Source organism: Oncorhynchus keta, chromosome 19, assembly GCF_023373465.1.
Source record: "Oncorhynchus keta strain PuntledgeMale-10-30-2019 chromosome 19, Oket_V2, whole genome shotgun sequence".
NCBI classification, from domain to species: domain Eukaryota; kingdom Metazoa; phylum Chordata; class Actinopteri; order Salmoniformes; family Salmonidae; genus Oncorhynchus; species Oncorhynchus keta.
The window spans coordinates 60125609-60140449 of record NC_068439.1 but is presented as its reverse complement, the minus strand read 5'-3'; the positions used below and the strand labels follow the sequence as shown (position 1 = coordinate 60140449).

Sequence of the window (14841 nt, the reverse complement as noted above, 5' to 3'; positions counted from 1 at the left end):
CTGCTAGGTAAAGCCCAGCTCACTGGTCACTATAGCAGCACCCACCTGTAGCATAAGCTGCAGTAGGTATATCTCACTGGTCACCCCCAAAGCCAATTCCTCCTTTGGCCTCCTCTCCTTCCAGTTCTCTGCCGCCAATGACTGGAACGAACTGCAAAAATCTCTGAAGCTGGAGACTCTTACCTCACTCACTAGCTTTAAGGACCAACTGTCAGAGCAGCTCACAGATCACTGCACCTGTACATAGCCCATCTATAAATAGCCCATCCAACTACCTCCATCCCCCATACTGTTATTTATTTTGCTCTTTTGTACCCCAGTATCACTCCACACTCATCTTCTGCACATCTATCACTTCCACTGTTTAATTGCTATATTGTAATTCCTTCGCCACCATGGCCTATTTATTGCCTTACCTCTCTTATCCTACTTCATTTGCACATGCTGTATATAGATTTTTCTACTGTATTATTGATTGTATGTTTGTTTACTCCACGTTTAACTGTGTGTTGTTGTATGTGTCGAACTGCTTTGCTTTATCTCGGCCAGGTCAGTTGCAAATGAGAACTTGTTCTCAACTAGCCTACCTGGTTAAACAAAAAAATTAAATTAAAATAAAGACAGATATCTAGGTGAAAGGTGCTTAATAGAAAAGCCAAGTCAATCTACATACAATACTTCATAATGACAAAGCAAAAACAGGTTGAGAAATTTAATTTATAAATTAGGCAGCAATTACAGCATTGAATTTTCTTGGGTAGGACACTACAAGCTTGGCACACCTGTATTTGTGAAGTTTCTCCCATTCTTCTCTGCAGATCCTGTCAAGATCTGCCATGTTGGCTTGGCAGCTATTTTGAGGTCTCTCCAGAGATGTTCGATTGGGTTCAAGTCCAGGCTCTGGCTGGGCTACTCAAGGAAATTCAGAGACTTGTCCTGAAGCCACTGCATTGTCTTGGCTGCGTGCTTAGGGTTGTTGTCCTGTTGGAAGGTAAACCATTGCCCCAGTCTGAGGTCCTGAGCACTTTGGAGCAGGTTATCATCAAGGATCTTTGTACTTTGCTCCATTCATCTTTGTCTCGATCCTGACTAGTCTCCCAGTCCCTGCAGTTGAAAAACATCCCCACAGCATGATGCTGCCACCACCATGCTTCACCGTAAGGATGGTGCTAGGTTTCCTCCAGACGTGACACTTGGAATTCAGGTCAAAGAGATCAATCTTGGTTTCATCAGACCAGAGAATCTTGTTCTCATGGTCTGAAAGTCTTTCGGTGTTTTTTGGCAAACTCCAAGGGGGATGTCATGTGCCTTTTACTGAGGATGGCTTCTGTATGGCCACTCTACCATAAAGGCCTGACTGGAGGAGTGCTGCAGAAATGGTTGTCTTTCTGGAAGGTTCTCCCATCTCCACAGAGGAACTCTGTCAGAGTGACCATCAGGTTCTTGGTCACCTCCGTGACCAAGGCCCTTCTCCGCGGATTGCTCTAGGATGAGTTTTGGTGGTTCCAAACATCTTCCATGTAAGAATGATGGAAGCCACTGTGTTCTTGGGGACCTTCAATGCTGCAGAAAGGTTTTGTTTATAACCCATCCCCAGATCTGTGCCTCGACACAATCCTGTCTCGGAGTTCTACGGACAATTCCTTCAACCTCACAGCTTGGTTTTTGCTCTGACATGCACTGTCAACTGTGGGACCTTATATAGACAAGTGTGTGCCTTTCCAAATCATGTCCAATGAATTGAATTTACCACAGGTGGACTCCAATCAAGTTGTAGAAACATCTCAAGGATGATCAATGGAAACAGGATGCACCCGAGCTCAATTTCAAGTCTAATAGCAAAGGAGCTGAATACTTGTGTAAATAAGGCATTTGTTTTTTAATTTAAAAAAATTAGCAAACATTTCTAAAAACCTATTTTTACTTTGTCATTATGGGGTAGTGTGTAGATTGCTGAGGATTTGTTTCTATTTAATCAATTTAAGAATAAGGCTGTAACTTAACAAAATGTGGAAAAAGTCAAGGGGTAGGAATATTTTAAAGGCACTGTATCATGTCAACCAACAACTGTAAATCATCCATTTTCTGTGACATGGTTAAAAAAATTAAATAAGATTTAATTGAACCATTTCCATAGTTCCTTAATCATGATGATTCATTTGTGTGTACCCCTTTAAGAGCATCCCATGATCAGTAGAATGAAAAAAATGAAGGCCCCATGAAATGGGTCTGGTTTGGGCTAGAGACGAGTGGTTTTCAGCATTGTAATAGTGCAACCACAGACACAAAGCAATGCTCTGTTTGTTTCTATGGCAGAGGCTAGAGCTAAGCCTAAATCAGACTTGCCTGCGCCAATGGTTCTCAGAGACTAAGTAAAATGATAAAATAACTTGGCTTGTGATGCGCGCCCCTTTCATTAAAGATGCACCCCTTTTCAATTTTAATTTAAAATGACCCAAATCTAATAGCTAAATCTAAGTGCCTGTAGCTCAGGACATGCATATTAATGATTGAAATTTGAAAGGAAACACTTTGAAGTCTGTGGAAATGCGAATTTAATGTAGGAGTATATAAAACATTAGATCTGGTAAAAGGGATTTTGTTTCTTACAAGCTCATGCTAATCACATTAGCCGTTAGCTCAACCGTCCCGAGGTCGGGACACCGATCCTGTATTAAACTATACAAATTTTACATCAGCATGAGCGCACCGGACTTGAAACAACGACACAGATGTTACCATGCTCCCAAATCAAAATGCCATGTTAATTCCACAGGTCAAGTTTGTTTTTAAGTGAGTGTTAAATTTGAAAAAAAAAATCAAGATTAGGAAAAGTTTTGCGGCACACCTGATTGAAAACCACCGCTCTAGAGATGTAGATCTATGGCAAAGTTAAGACCTCCGGGTATAGTGGGTTAAATCGCATTAACAGCCGGGATGAGGGCCCTAGAAGTCTGCTACATGAGACTACAGTGGGCCATTAGACAGGAGTCAAAGGCTCCTAAATATCTACATGCGTCATGTCTCTGTTCGCCTTAGTAGACAATCAAGGATTCAGATCTGGACTGAATTTACAATATGGTACAAGACAAAGTTGGGGAATTCATAGATGTTTATTTTCCCTGAATCCCAAACCCCCCGGGGTCAAAGTGCAACACAGGCCTCTCAGTTCAAGGCAGGAAGTGCATTAATTAATAACGTGACAATTTAGCCCCCCCCCTCCCGGTGCTTCACAGCTATCGCCGTCACCACTTCTGAGAAAATCGTTCCAATCTATAAATCATTTGAGCAAGCGAGGAAGCGATTAGAACACGCCATCGCATTCTTTCTGGCCATTACCCCCAAGACCGGCTGCCTTGTCAACCAAACCGATGGAGACGTGAACGACTAATTACAATCATGATCACCTCTGGAGCATTCATAACTAGGGATTATGATATTAGGTGACAAGGTGCACCGATAGACAAGCAGAGGTACATGTTTGTGTTCTTCTGCCCATATTGATTGATAATGTACTAACACTCGGCAAGAGACAACACCAGTGGGGAAGTTTGAAAACGTAGTGAAGAGTCACATGCAAAACCACAGGTTCCTGCTGTTCCTCTCTGTTAATTGATAGTGATCTACTTTTACCAAGGGCGCAACTTTGTTTAAGAAGTGGGGGGGGGGGACATAATTATTTTTTTTAATCCAGCCGGATAAACACTCAAAACTGCTTACCCGACCGCTTGGAGGTGCCTGCATGGTTCTAAAGCACACCCGTACCTCGTTGTGTGTCACATTCCAATTATAAAAACTGGGGGGGGGGGGCAAAAATGGCATTTCAGAATGTGATAGACATGTGGTCCGCCCCCCAGTTCCCAGTGAAAGTTACGCCCCTGACTTTTACAATCGTTGACATTATCGTCTAAAAAGGAGGTTGACGACAGTCACACGTTCATAATAAGCAGGCCTTACCTATGCTTTTTGATGGTGGGGGTGGCTTCTTGGGTCTCTGAAAAACAGAAAGTAGGTCAATGTGACAGAGGACTTCTCATTCAGCTACAGTAGCACTCGTTAGTTTAAATATCATCAGACTCCCAGCAGATGCACCATGATGGCCAACAAGCAGAGAGTGAAAGAGCACTTTAATGCTCCACTGTATTCGGTTTAACATTCAGGGAATATGTTCAAAATGAGAGTACGTAGTGAGGTAACAAGTCAAGCCTCTTTCTAAAGAAAAGCAACCCAAAATACCTGGAGTTACACAAGCTGACAAGTCATAATGCACTGACAGTACAATAGTAAGGACAGCCAATAGGCTTATTTAAGCATAGATAACATTTTTTTATTAAGACGTCGGAGAGTCTCTCTGCATCTAGCTACTTGAATAGGCGCTATGGCAACAAAGAAAGGTGCCCTGGGTTTAACGGTTTGTTCAAGGGGACAATGTGTTCATGTTTTTTCAGTGACCCAACTACATTTCTTTACTTTGGCTCAGGTGCATCACGTTTAACAAAGAAGAATGTCAGGGTCGGTTCAATCATTGTTGGTTCTTGTTCATCAGTTTCTTAAAATTCTTCCGAATTCTTGTTATTCCTTTCTGCCTGGCTTCTGTAATACATACAAACATGTTTCGACTTTATTCTTACCTGACTCCAATTTAAAACAGTACGTCAATCGAAACACAAGGCTTCGAGTGCCACAGATGCAGATAACGCTGCAGCTGTTCCATGTAGTAAGCCTGAGCAACGCACTGTGCCGAATCACTGATCTACAAATCAACTAACACTTTGATCCCGAGTTAGAAAGAATCAGGCCCATCAGTGTGTGAGAGTACGGAGGGCTGAGGAGTGACACCGGGCCTCTAATGCTGCTGAGGCAAGAGCATCAGTCAGAAGAGAAGCACGTGCTCCAAATGAAAATAACAAGCAATTCATTTTCCGTTCTACAATGATCTTAAAGTCGAGATCTGCGAAGGTTGAAACAACGCCACTTGGTCTCCCCAGGCTCATGCATTTATTGTTTTTATTTTCTTTTTGAAAAGGAGACGTGTCCAGCCAAGAATAATCAAATAAATCGCAGCACATCCTCTATTTGCTCTGCTTTGTTGTTTGATGACAACTTCCATGGCAACTGTCCTCATTAAGGCTTTATCTGAGAATGAATTGCAGCCAAACTGTGGTAGCTACCACCAGTATCTAATCTGAGAGCTATAAGTGATGTGTTTTACATGCTGTGGTCACGAGGGCCGCAGCATGAAGAATCACAGGGAATGTGGGACTTTACATTTTCTATACATTAAAAAGTGTGAAACTGGGAAAATATTTAAATAATAAAAACAATATTCACTCTATTTTACTAGGATGTATCCTGTAACCATCCAAAAACAGAGACTTCTTTATAACATGCTCACAATAACAACATAGAAATAAAGATGAAGAAAAAAAGAGAGAAGGGAAGAGAAAGTGAGAGAGACTGGCCTGACCGCCTCTCTTAATGGAGAATTGTTCATGTCTGCCCTCTACTGAGCATCTAGCAGAACAGAGAACATAAAGGGCAACAGGGAGATCCATTATGGAGCAAGAACTTCCTAATGCTCTGGGCCAGAAGCCCATTCACCACCACTGCTGCTTGACCTCCATATGGTGAGGCAGAGCACTATGGTCTCTCCACCGGGCCGTGACACAACGACAGCAGCCACTGTGTGGGCCGGGGAGGCGACAGAGTTAATAAACAGGGACATTGAAGTTCAAGTACCAGGAACTTTACTTACAATTATAAAAGGAGTATTTTAGTCTGCTCTTAAAATAACTTCCCTGAAATTCAACCTTAACATATTAAAATAATTTAGCTGGAGGATACTTTTTTTGAAGGCAAAGACTCACAAAAGTGATATTTTGCACTTCTCTTTAAACAGAACAGCTGTGAGGGGGCTTAGCTAGAGATGAGATCAACACTGAGAGCTCAGTAACTAGAACGCGTAGAAATATCTAGAGAAAGCATCATTTCCCGTCTAAAGTGTATGATGACTTATAGGAGACTCCTGACAGAGACCCCAATCTGACCAGTCAACAGAACATTCCCAGGCTACCACTCTCATTAGACTTGCTCTCCATATCAAGGGAAGAGTACCACATGATTTCCGTGAGCATACACCAACACCATGTACTCTAACACAAGCATGTGGAAAGCCCAGCCTACCTCTTCTGCTTCCTGCTTGGGAGACAGTTTGACTGATCCTCTTGATGTGGGAGCCGGCTGCAAAATAAAGGGAAATAGTTTACGTTTTAATAATGAAACATGTATGATCATTACACAAATGACTGACTTTACACATAGGCAATCAAGGGATAAGACCACTAGGGAACACATACTGTATGTGATCTGGAGTTCACTATTTCTTTCATCATACCTCTTTGTCTGCGTCTGACATCACAGCCACAAAGTTGTCAGGAAAAACTCCCTCTTTACCTCCGATCTCCCCTCTCCACCACCCCGGCTCCCCTGTGTCCTGAAACATAACAACTTTACTGGTCAAGCATTTTTCAAACATTACCATGAAAAGGCTAGGATAAAATAACATAGCAAAGACTCCTAAGGGAGTCCCAAGTGGCGCAGCGGTCTAAGGCACTGCATCTCAGTGCTAGAGGTGTCACTACAGACCCTGGTTCGATCCCGGGCTGTATCACAACCGGCCATGATCGGGAATCCCATAGGGCGGTGCACAATCTGCTGAGTGTCGTCCGGGTTAGGTGGTTTGGCTGGGGTAGGCCATAATTGTAATTAAGAATGTGTTCTTAACTGACTTAGTTAAATAAAATACAAATAAAAGAAACAGGAGTCTGAGAAAGTTTCCAAATATCTGCATCAGGCCATCTGGTAATCAAAACAAATTCTCTGAATAAACAATTATGTATTTGATTCAATATCATCAAATTCAAAATCAGCTTCAAAACTGATAAAAGGCATCTGTGGAGATTCCTACAACCTCACTTCATGTTAGACATCACATGTAAGTCTGCTTAATGGACACTAGATGGCACTTAAACATGATTAATCCACAGCGAAATGTGATCTGTCATAATGTGTCTGCCTTAAATAACAAAACATGACTCAAGAGCCAGCTCGTAACGGTAACTCAACTTCTCCATATGGCCTAGCACTGTCTTGGCCACGTTCCCAGCCATGGCACTCATGCTCTTCTTCAGGGTGTAAAATTCAACAGGGACCCAAGTCTCTGGCCAATGTCAAGGGAAGCTAACTGCAATAGATCACTTATTTGCTACGGTGACAGCTTCCTACCATCACGCTGCTTCCAAAACACAGCAGGGTGCTCGATGGTGATCAGGGTCATGTTTAGAGGCAATTCTGAAATGGAAGATGTACTACCTGAACTGGTCCAATAAGATGATCACTAGTTTTCTGTTACAAAATGTTGCTGAGCCTACAGCAAACTACCTAAATCCTAATCAGAATCATTAGGACTACATACTCAAATCTGTCCCTAGGGTCCTGGACCAGGTCTTGCTCACAGCATTCACCTACAGATGAAGTCAGAAGTTTACACACACTTAGGTTGGAGTCATTAAAACTCATTTTCAACCACTCCACAAATGTATTGTTAACAAACTATAGTTTTGGCAAGTTGGTTAGGACATCTACATTGTGCATAACAAGTAATTCATCCAACAATTGTTTACAGACAGATTACTTAACTTATAATTCACGGTATCACAATTCCAGTGGGTCAGAAGTTTACATACAACATAATGTATGTACCTTTAAGCAGCTTGAAAAATTCCAGAAAATTATGTCATGGCTTTAGAAGCTTCTGATAAATTATGTCAATCAGCCTAAGTCAATTGGAGGTGTACCTGTGAATGTATTTCAAGGCCTACCTTCAAACTCAGTGCCTCTTTGCTTGACATCATGGGAAAATCCAAATAAAATGAGCCAAGAACTCAGAAAAAAAATTGTAGACCTCCACAAGTCTGGCTCATTCTTGGGAGAAATTTCCAAATGCCTGAAGGTACCACGTTCATCTGTACAAACAACAGTTGGCAAGTATAAACACCGTGGGAACACGCAGCCGTCATACCGCTCAGGAAGGAGACGTGTTCCGTCTCCTGGAGATTAATGTACTTTGGTGCGAAAAGTGCAAATCCCAGAACAGAAAAAGGACCTTGTGAAGATGCTGGAGGAAACGGGTACAAAAGTGTCTATCCACAGTAAAACAAGTCCTATATCGACATAACCTGAAAGGCCACTCCGCAAGGAAGAAGCCACTGCTGTAAAACAGCCATAAAAAAGCCAGACTACGGTTTGCAACTGCACATGGGGACAAAGATCGTACTTATTGGAGAAATGTCCTCTGGTCTGATGAAACAAAAATATAATTGTTTGGCCATAATGACCATCGTTATGTTTGGAGGAAAAAGGGGGAGGCTTGCAAGCCGAAGAACACCATCCCAACCATGAAGCACAGGGGTGGCAGCATCATGTTGTGGGGGTGCTTTGCTGCAGGAGGGACTGGTGCACTTCACAAAATAGATGGCATCATGAGGCAGGAGAAGCAACATCTCAAGACATCAGTCAGGAAGTTAAAGCTTGGTCGCAAATGGGTCTTCCAAATGGACAATGACCCCAAGCATACTTCCTAAATTGTGGCAAAATGGCTTAAGGACAACAAAGTCAAGGTATTGGAGTGGCCATCACAAAGCCCTGGCCTCTATCCTATAGAACATTTGTGGGCAGAACTGAAAAGGCGTGTGCGAGCAAGGAGGCCTACAAAACTGACTCAGTTACACATGCTCTGTCAGGAGGAATGGGCCAAAATTCACCCAACTTATTGTGGGAAGCTACCCAAAACGTTTGACCCAAGTTAAACAATTTAAAAGGTAATGCTACCAAATGCAAATTTAGTGTATGTAAACTTCTGACCCATTGGGAATGTGATGAAAGAAATAAAAGCTGAAATAAATCACTACTATTATTCTGACATTCTTAAAATAAAGTGGTGATCATAACTGACCTAAGACAGGCTCTTTACTATGATTAAATGTCAGGAATTGTGAAAAACTGAGTTTAAATGTATTTGGCTAAGGTGTATGCAAACTTCCAACTTCAACTGTACTTCACTAGGGAAGAATAGACAAGCAGGGCTGGAGAATGTGCAGTAATGTGGATGAGGACAATCAGTACCACTATACCTGGGTCCAGTCCGGGAAGTGAGATTAACACACTGAGGAGAACGGACTGGGATGGACCATGTTGACCAGGATCAAATAGATAACTCCCTGTGTTTATATGCGTTATAGCTATAGGTGTATAGTGTAAACATGTGGCTGGGAACAAGCCTATACATCCTCTAGTAAACTCTCTCCCTTACAAGTGGGACAGTTACGTAGACTGTTTTAAAAGCTGTTTGGAGTAGTAGTAGCTTTAAGCTTTTCGATGGAGTATTGGCTGGGCCACAGGCCAGCAGCTGGTGCTGGTCCGGGTGGCTTTACTTACCTTACTCAAAATCTGTATGACGTCGCCCTCTTTCAGTGTCAGCTCATCTTGGTTTGTGGCTTCAAACGCAAATGTGGCCTTGCAGTATTCTTTTACTGGGGGAGGAAGAGGAACAATACTGTTCTTGAGAAATACATTCATTCACCAACAAAACCGACAGAATAAACAAACACATCCAATAAGAGTCAAGTTCTGCCGAGTGGCGCAGCGGTCTAAGGCACTGCATCTCAGTGCAAGAGGCGTCACTGTAGTCCCTGGTTCAAATCCAGGCAGCATCACATTCAGCCGTGATTGGGAGTCCCATAGGGTGGCGCACAATTGGCCCAGCGTCGTCCGGGGTAGGCCATCATTGTAAATAAGAATTTGTTCTTAACCGACTTGTCTAGTTAAATAAATCAAATAAAAATTAAAAGTGATGGATGTGTTAAGTTTATTCCTAGTGATACCGTTACGATTGGCTAACCCTAAACCTAAGTTGAACACTTAGGAAGCACAACATCCCACACCACATGACAATATATTCCACTTGAACCTCAATGTAAGAACAACATTTTACAATCACAATAAAAGAAACACCATAAATGTTGTGCTATGATTATCAAGTGTTGGACAATGGTCCTTACGGGCATGACAAAACACACACATTAGGGCCATGACAAAACACACCTATTGTACTCTCTGAGAACATAACACAAGATGTCAGTTTGTGTTTAAGTCACTTCTAATCATACACACTGGGACCTTTACCCTCCCCCTTACCTTTTGCTTTGCTGTCCCCCTCTGCTTTCTGTGAGTCTGTCACGTTGGAATGGGCGGGCTTTGCGGCAGATGGTAATAATGGGATTGGCTAAAATGAAGCAAACCACAGATGGATTTACTGACATGATTGGATGCACAGTACAATGCTCAGATGGTCCCCACCAATGAGAGCCTAGGCATGCCTGACCGGAATGAACACTGAGCACAGGGTCATCAGCGGACTCACCGATTGGTCAAAAGACAGTGTGTTAGTCAGCGTGCAGGTCAGTGTTTGTGAAGAGTATGCCAGTCTGCTACAGAGTATGTCATATGGGTTATATGACTTAAGCTAAAACGTAGACCAACATCAGGAAGCCTTTGTTAGTTACTGAGTGACCAGACAGATAAGTGGTAGAGTCAGGCAGGCCCGCGCTTATTCGGTGTTTTGTCTCAGCTAAGTTGAATGTCCTCTAGATTATGAGTAACAAGCTGTTGAGTCACGAGGAGAGAGAGAGCGCGAGCGAAAGACAGAGCGGAAAAGAGAGCGAGCGCGAGCGAAAAAGAGAGCAAGCGAAAAAGAGCGTGAAAAAGAGAGCGAAAATGAGAGCGAAAATGAGAGAGAGCGCGAGCTAAAAAGAGCGCGAAAAAGAGAGCGAGCGAAAAAGAGTGCGAAAAAGAGCGCGAGCGAAAAAGAGAGCGCGTGCGAAAAATAAATATTGCCCTCAGATATGAGGCCAGGAAACTAGGTCAGTCAGAGCGAGAGCGAGCGAAAGAGCAGAGAGCGAGCGAGCGAGCGAGCGAAAGAGCAGAGAGCGAGCGAGCGAGCGAAAGAGCAGAGAGCGAGCGAGCGAGCGAAAGAGCAGAGAGCGAGCGAGCGAGCGAGCGAAAGAGCAGAGAGCGAGCGAGCGAGCGAGCGAAAGAGCAGAGAGCGAGCGAGCGAAAGAGCAGAGAGCGAGCGAGCGAAAGAGCAGAGAGCGAGCGAGCGAGCGAAAGAGCAGAGAGCGAGAGAGCAGAGGCGAGAGAGCAGAGGCGAGAGAGCAGAGGGGGAGCGAGAGAGCAGAGGGGGAGCGAGAGAGCAGAGGGGAGCGAGAGAGCAGAGGCGAGAGAGCAGAGGGGGAGCGAGAGAGCAGAGGGGGAGCGAGAGAGCAGAGGGGGAGCGAGAGAGCAGAGGGGGAGCGAGAGAGCAGAGGGGGAGCGAGAGAGCAGAGGGGGAGCGAGAGAGCAGAGGGGGAGCGAGAGAGCAGAGGGGGAGCGAGAGAGCAGAGGGGGAGCGCGTGAGTGGAAAGTGCCAGAGATGCTGCTACTAATGGATTGACTGTGTGAACGACAGCGTAATGGAATATGCCATGTTGTAAGCTGTGGGACAAAGACTGAACCAACGCTGCCATGAAAGAGAGAACAGGGAGAAGGAGGGGGGGGTGAGAGAAAAGTTTCAGAGGGGGTTGAATGGAAGCTAGAAATTGTCAACTAAACCTAGAGTGTGCTATTAGCTATTAAGTTATCACTATCCATGCAAATTAATGTGACTAATTATCTGAGTGTGCTGCTGTAGTTGGTCTCCCTCAGATATGCTGAAATATCGCCCTCAGATACAACGCCAGGAAACTAGGTCAGTCAGAGGGAGCAGGGAAACTGCCTGCATGCCATCCAACCAAAATAAAAAATAAAGGCTATCAGCTGGGGAGGAGGAAAGGTTGATAAAGATACCCAGCCAACGCTGCATCACTTCCAACCAGGACTTAAACAGTCACCACAACACTAAACAATGCTGACTGGTGGTCCCCATACAGGAGCATGTGTAATGGTGGCTGAACTAGCGCTGGGACATAAACCTGAAATGATCGACATCGACCATTTATCGTGGACATTTTGCTAATATAGTACATTACAAGAAATAACTTACATGGCCCTACTAGAGAAATGTGAAGTTAGAAATGAAATAAGTTTGCTAAGACGGGTGATAGTTAATGGGACAATTGATAACTACAACATTCAAAGTCTTAGTGGTTTTAAGGGTAATATATAAAAATTAAAATAACTGGTGCACATTGCTATAAACTTATCGTTCAATTTATCTTAACTGTGATAATGCAGTCAGTTTATCTTGAAATGTATTTTTGTCACCCAGCTTTAGGCTGAACTCAGAATGTTAGTTAATGTAAAACAAGCTCATAAACCAATAATATCCAATGTAAACCTACCATATTACTTTCACCAGCATTGGTTTCAATTGCATTCCAGTTGAAATACATTTCTGACTTCAGTCATATGACCCTGAGTAAGTCAACACGCCAACCATAAACATTCTTCCTATTGTTATACTGTTATGCAACAGACGGTTGGGAACCTTTGGAAACTTTAAAAAAAACATTCCCGTCTTCCTCTCAACTGTGAATTGGTTCTCAGTGGACTTCAGTCAATTTGAAGGGGAAGCGCGTATTTGAGCCTTATCGGAACCTGTTGAGGTGCACGACACCTTGTGAGTGACATCTCAGACAGACATCTCTGAGCACCGGATCAGCTCACTTACTTTGTCTTTCTTCTCCTCTCCCTCTGTGCTGGGCAGGCGGGCCCTTAGCTTGACCGAGCCTTCCCTGAAGATGTCCCCAAAGCCCACCCCCCGGATCTTCTTGGGCTGGGTGATCACTCCATTGCCTGGAGAGGGTTGGGTGGGGGAGGGGGGGAGCAGAGCTTCTTTACCACTGGCGTCTGTGGGAAGGACACAATGCGTGAGGCGAAGAGAACAAAGCAAAACGTGCAGAAACACGTGCATTTGTGTATGTACACACTTGTGCATGAGAAAAATACACAAGCTAGCCCCCCCCACACACACACACACTAATGGTGTGCAGGTCAGCTGTTTGTTCACCCACACCTGCTAATAACCCATCTGAAACCGCCTGACTATATGTGATAATCTGAGGCCCTCAGTCAACCATAACCTACAAATATAGAAAGGGGAGGGTCCAGGATTTTTTTTGGGGGGGCCTGATTTAGATACGTTTCTGCTTATAATCTCCGCCATTTTTGGTAGGCTGTGTTAGTGAACTTGTCTATAACTAGATACAAGTAGCTTATGTTTTGTCATCATATGTAGCCCTAGAAGACTAAATAAAGCCTTGCTCAACAGAATGTAATAGATGGATAGAATGAATGCTTTAATCCAGTTGACATCAGTAATGTTCTGTCACCTTCCGTGGAGCAAAGAAGCTTAGGTACTGGGGAGAAAATACAATAACCCCCCCCAAAAAAGCATTTAAAAATAAAATGAAGAAAAATAAATAAATATAATACAAAATAAAAATTATTGAGGAAAGATTCTCTGTGCAAAATGTCAAAATGACATCAGTTTGACGGGTTTTAAGAAAAAAGAAAGCTGTGAAAATGACGTGTTTCTGATAAGATTTCAGTTTGGCTTTGATGCATATTTTATGTGGTCGAAATACTATCCGCTCTTATGATGAAGGCGACACCTCTACAGATGGTATCTAACTGAGCATTGCATTCTCTCAAGATACAGAAAGAAATACATCATATTTCTCCACACCTGTGAATCATTTTACTGCCAGAAATGCTTAATTCTGCAGGAGTTAATATTAGGACTATGAGAGATTATAGACCTATAGTCAGTGTCCAGATTTCCATTTAACCTATCGAAACTGTGGGCTACAGTTCCCTTGACATGCAATAAGCCTATTTGAAGTCCTGTCTTGTGACTGTCGAATTTGTATTGCGCCTCACAATCACCACATAACATAGCTGGCACTGATGTCCTCTTTTACCACGTCACCAAATATTTTCCAAACATTTACCTGTGGTAAACTCAATTGATTGGACATGATTTGGAAAGGCACACACACCTGTCTATATAAAGGTCCCACAGTTGACAGTGCATGTCATGAGGTTGAAGGAATTGTCCGTAGAGCTCCGAGACAGAATTGTGTCAAGGCACAGATCTGGGGAAGGGTACCAACAGATTTCGGTGGCATTGAATGTTCCCAAGAACACAGTGGCCTCCATCATTCTTAAATGGAAGAAGTTTGGGCCACCAAGACTCTTTCTAGAGCTGGCAGCCCGACCAAACTGAACAATCAGGGGAGAAGGGCCTTTGTCAGGGATGTGACCAAGATCCCGATGGTCACTGACAGAGCTCCAGAGTTCCTCTTTGGAGATGGGAGAATCTTCCAAAAGGACAACCATCTCTGCAGCACTCCACCAATCAGGCTTTTAAATGGTAGAGTGGCCAGACGGAACCCACTCCTCAGTAAAAGGCAAATGTCAGTGGGCCAAAAGACACCTAAAGGACTCTCAAGACCATGAAAAACAAGATTCTCTGGTCAGGTGAAACAAAGATTGAACTGAATGACAAGCGTCACATCTGGAGAAAACCTGGCACCATCCCTGGCACCATCCCTACGGTGGCAGCATCAAGCGGTGGGGTTGTTTTTCCAGTGGCATGGACTGAGAGACAGATCGAGTGAAAGAAGAACCGAGCAAAGTACAGAGAGATCCTTGATGAAAACCTGCTCCAGAGTGCTCAGGATCTCGGAAGGTGAGCCTTTGCTCCAGTCTAACAGGACAACAAAACCTAAGCACACAGCAAAGACA

At 43.5% G+C, this 14841-nt stretch overlaps 1 protein-coding gene across 5 annotated transcripts in view; it reads right to left on the bottom strand.

The window, feature by feature from the left end:
* The window catches only part of cd2ap (CD2-associated protein), a 67303-nt gene that overhangs the window by 20212 nt on the left and 32250 nt on the right, over nt 1-14841 (bottom strand). For all 5 annotated transcript variants that reach the window (XR_004828643.2, XR_004828644.2, XR_004828645.2 and 2 more), the window contains exons 6-11: nt 12764-12942; nt 10255-10342; nt 9496-9590; nt 6395-6493; nt 6184-6240; nt 3958-3994 (exon numbers count right to left, since the gene is read on the bottom strand). Coding sequence is in view for 2 of the 5 variants with exons in the window: in XM_035794113.2 (XP_035650006.1) it covers nt 3958-3994; nt 6184-6240; nt 6395-6493; nt 9496-9590; nt 10255-10342; nt 12764-12942 (555 nt within the window). In the remaining 3 variants the exon portion in view is untranslated. The remainder of the gene's footprint in view (nt 1-3957; nt 3995-6183; nt 6241-6394; nt 6494-9495; nt 9591-10254; nt 10343-12763; nt 12943-14841) is intronic.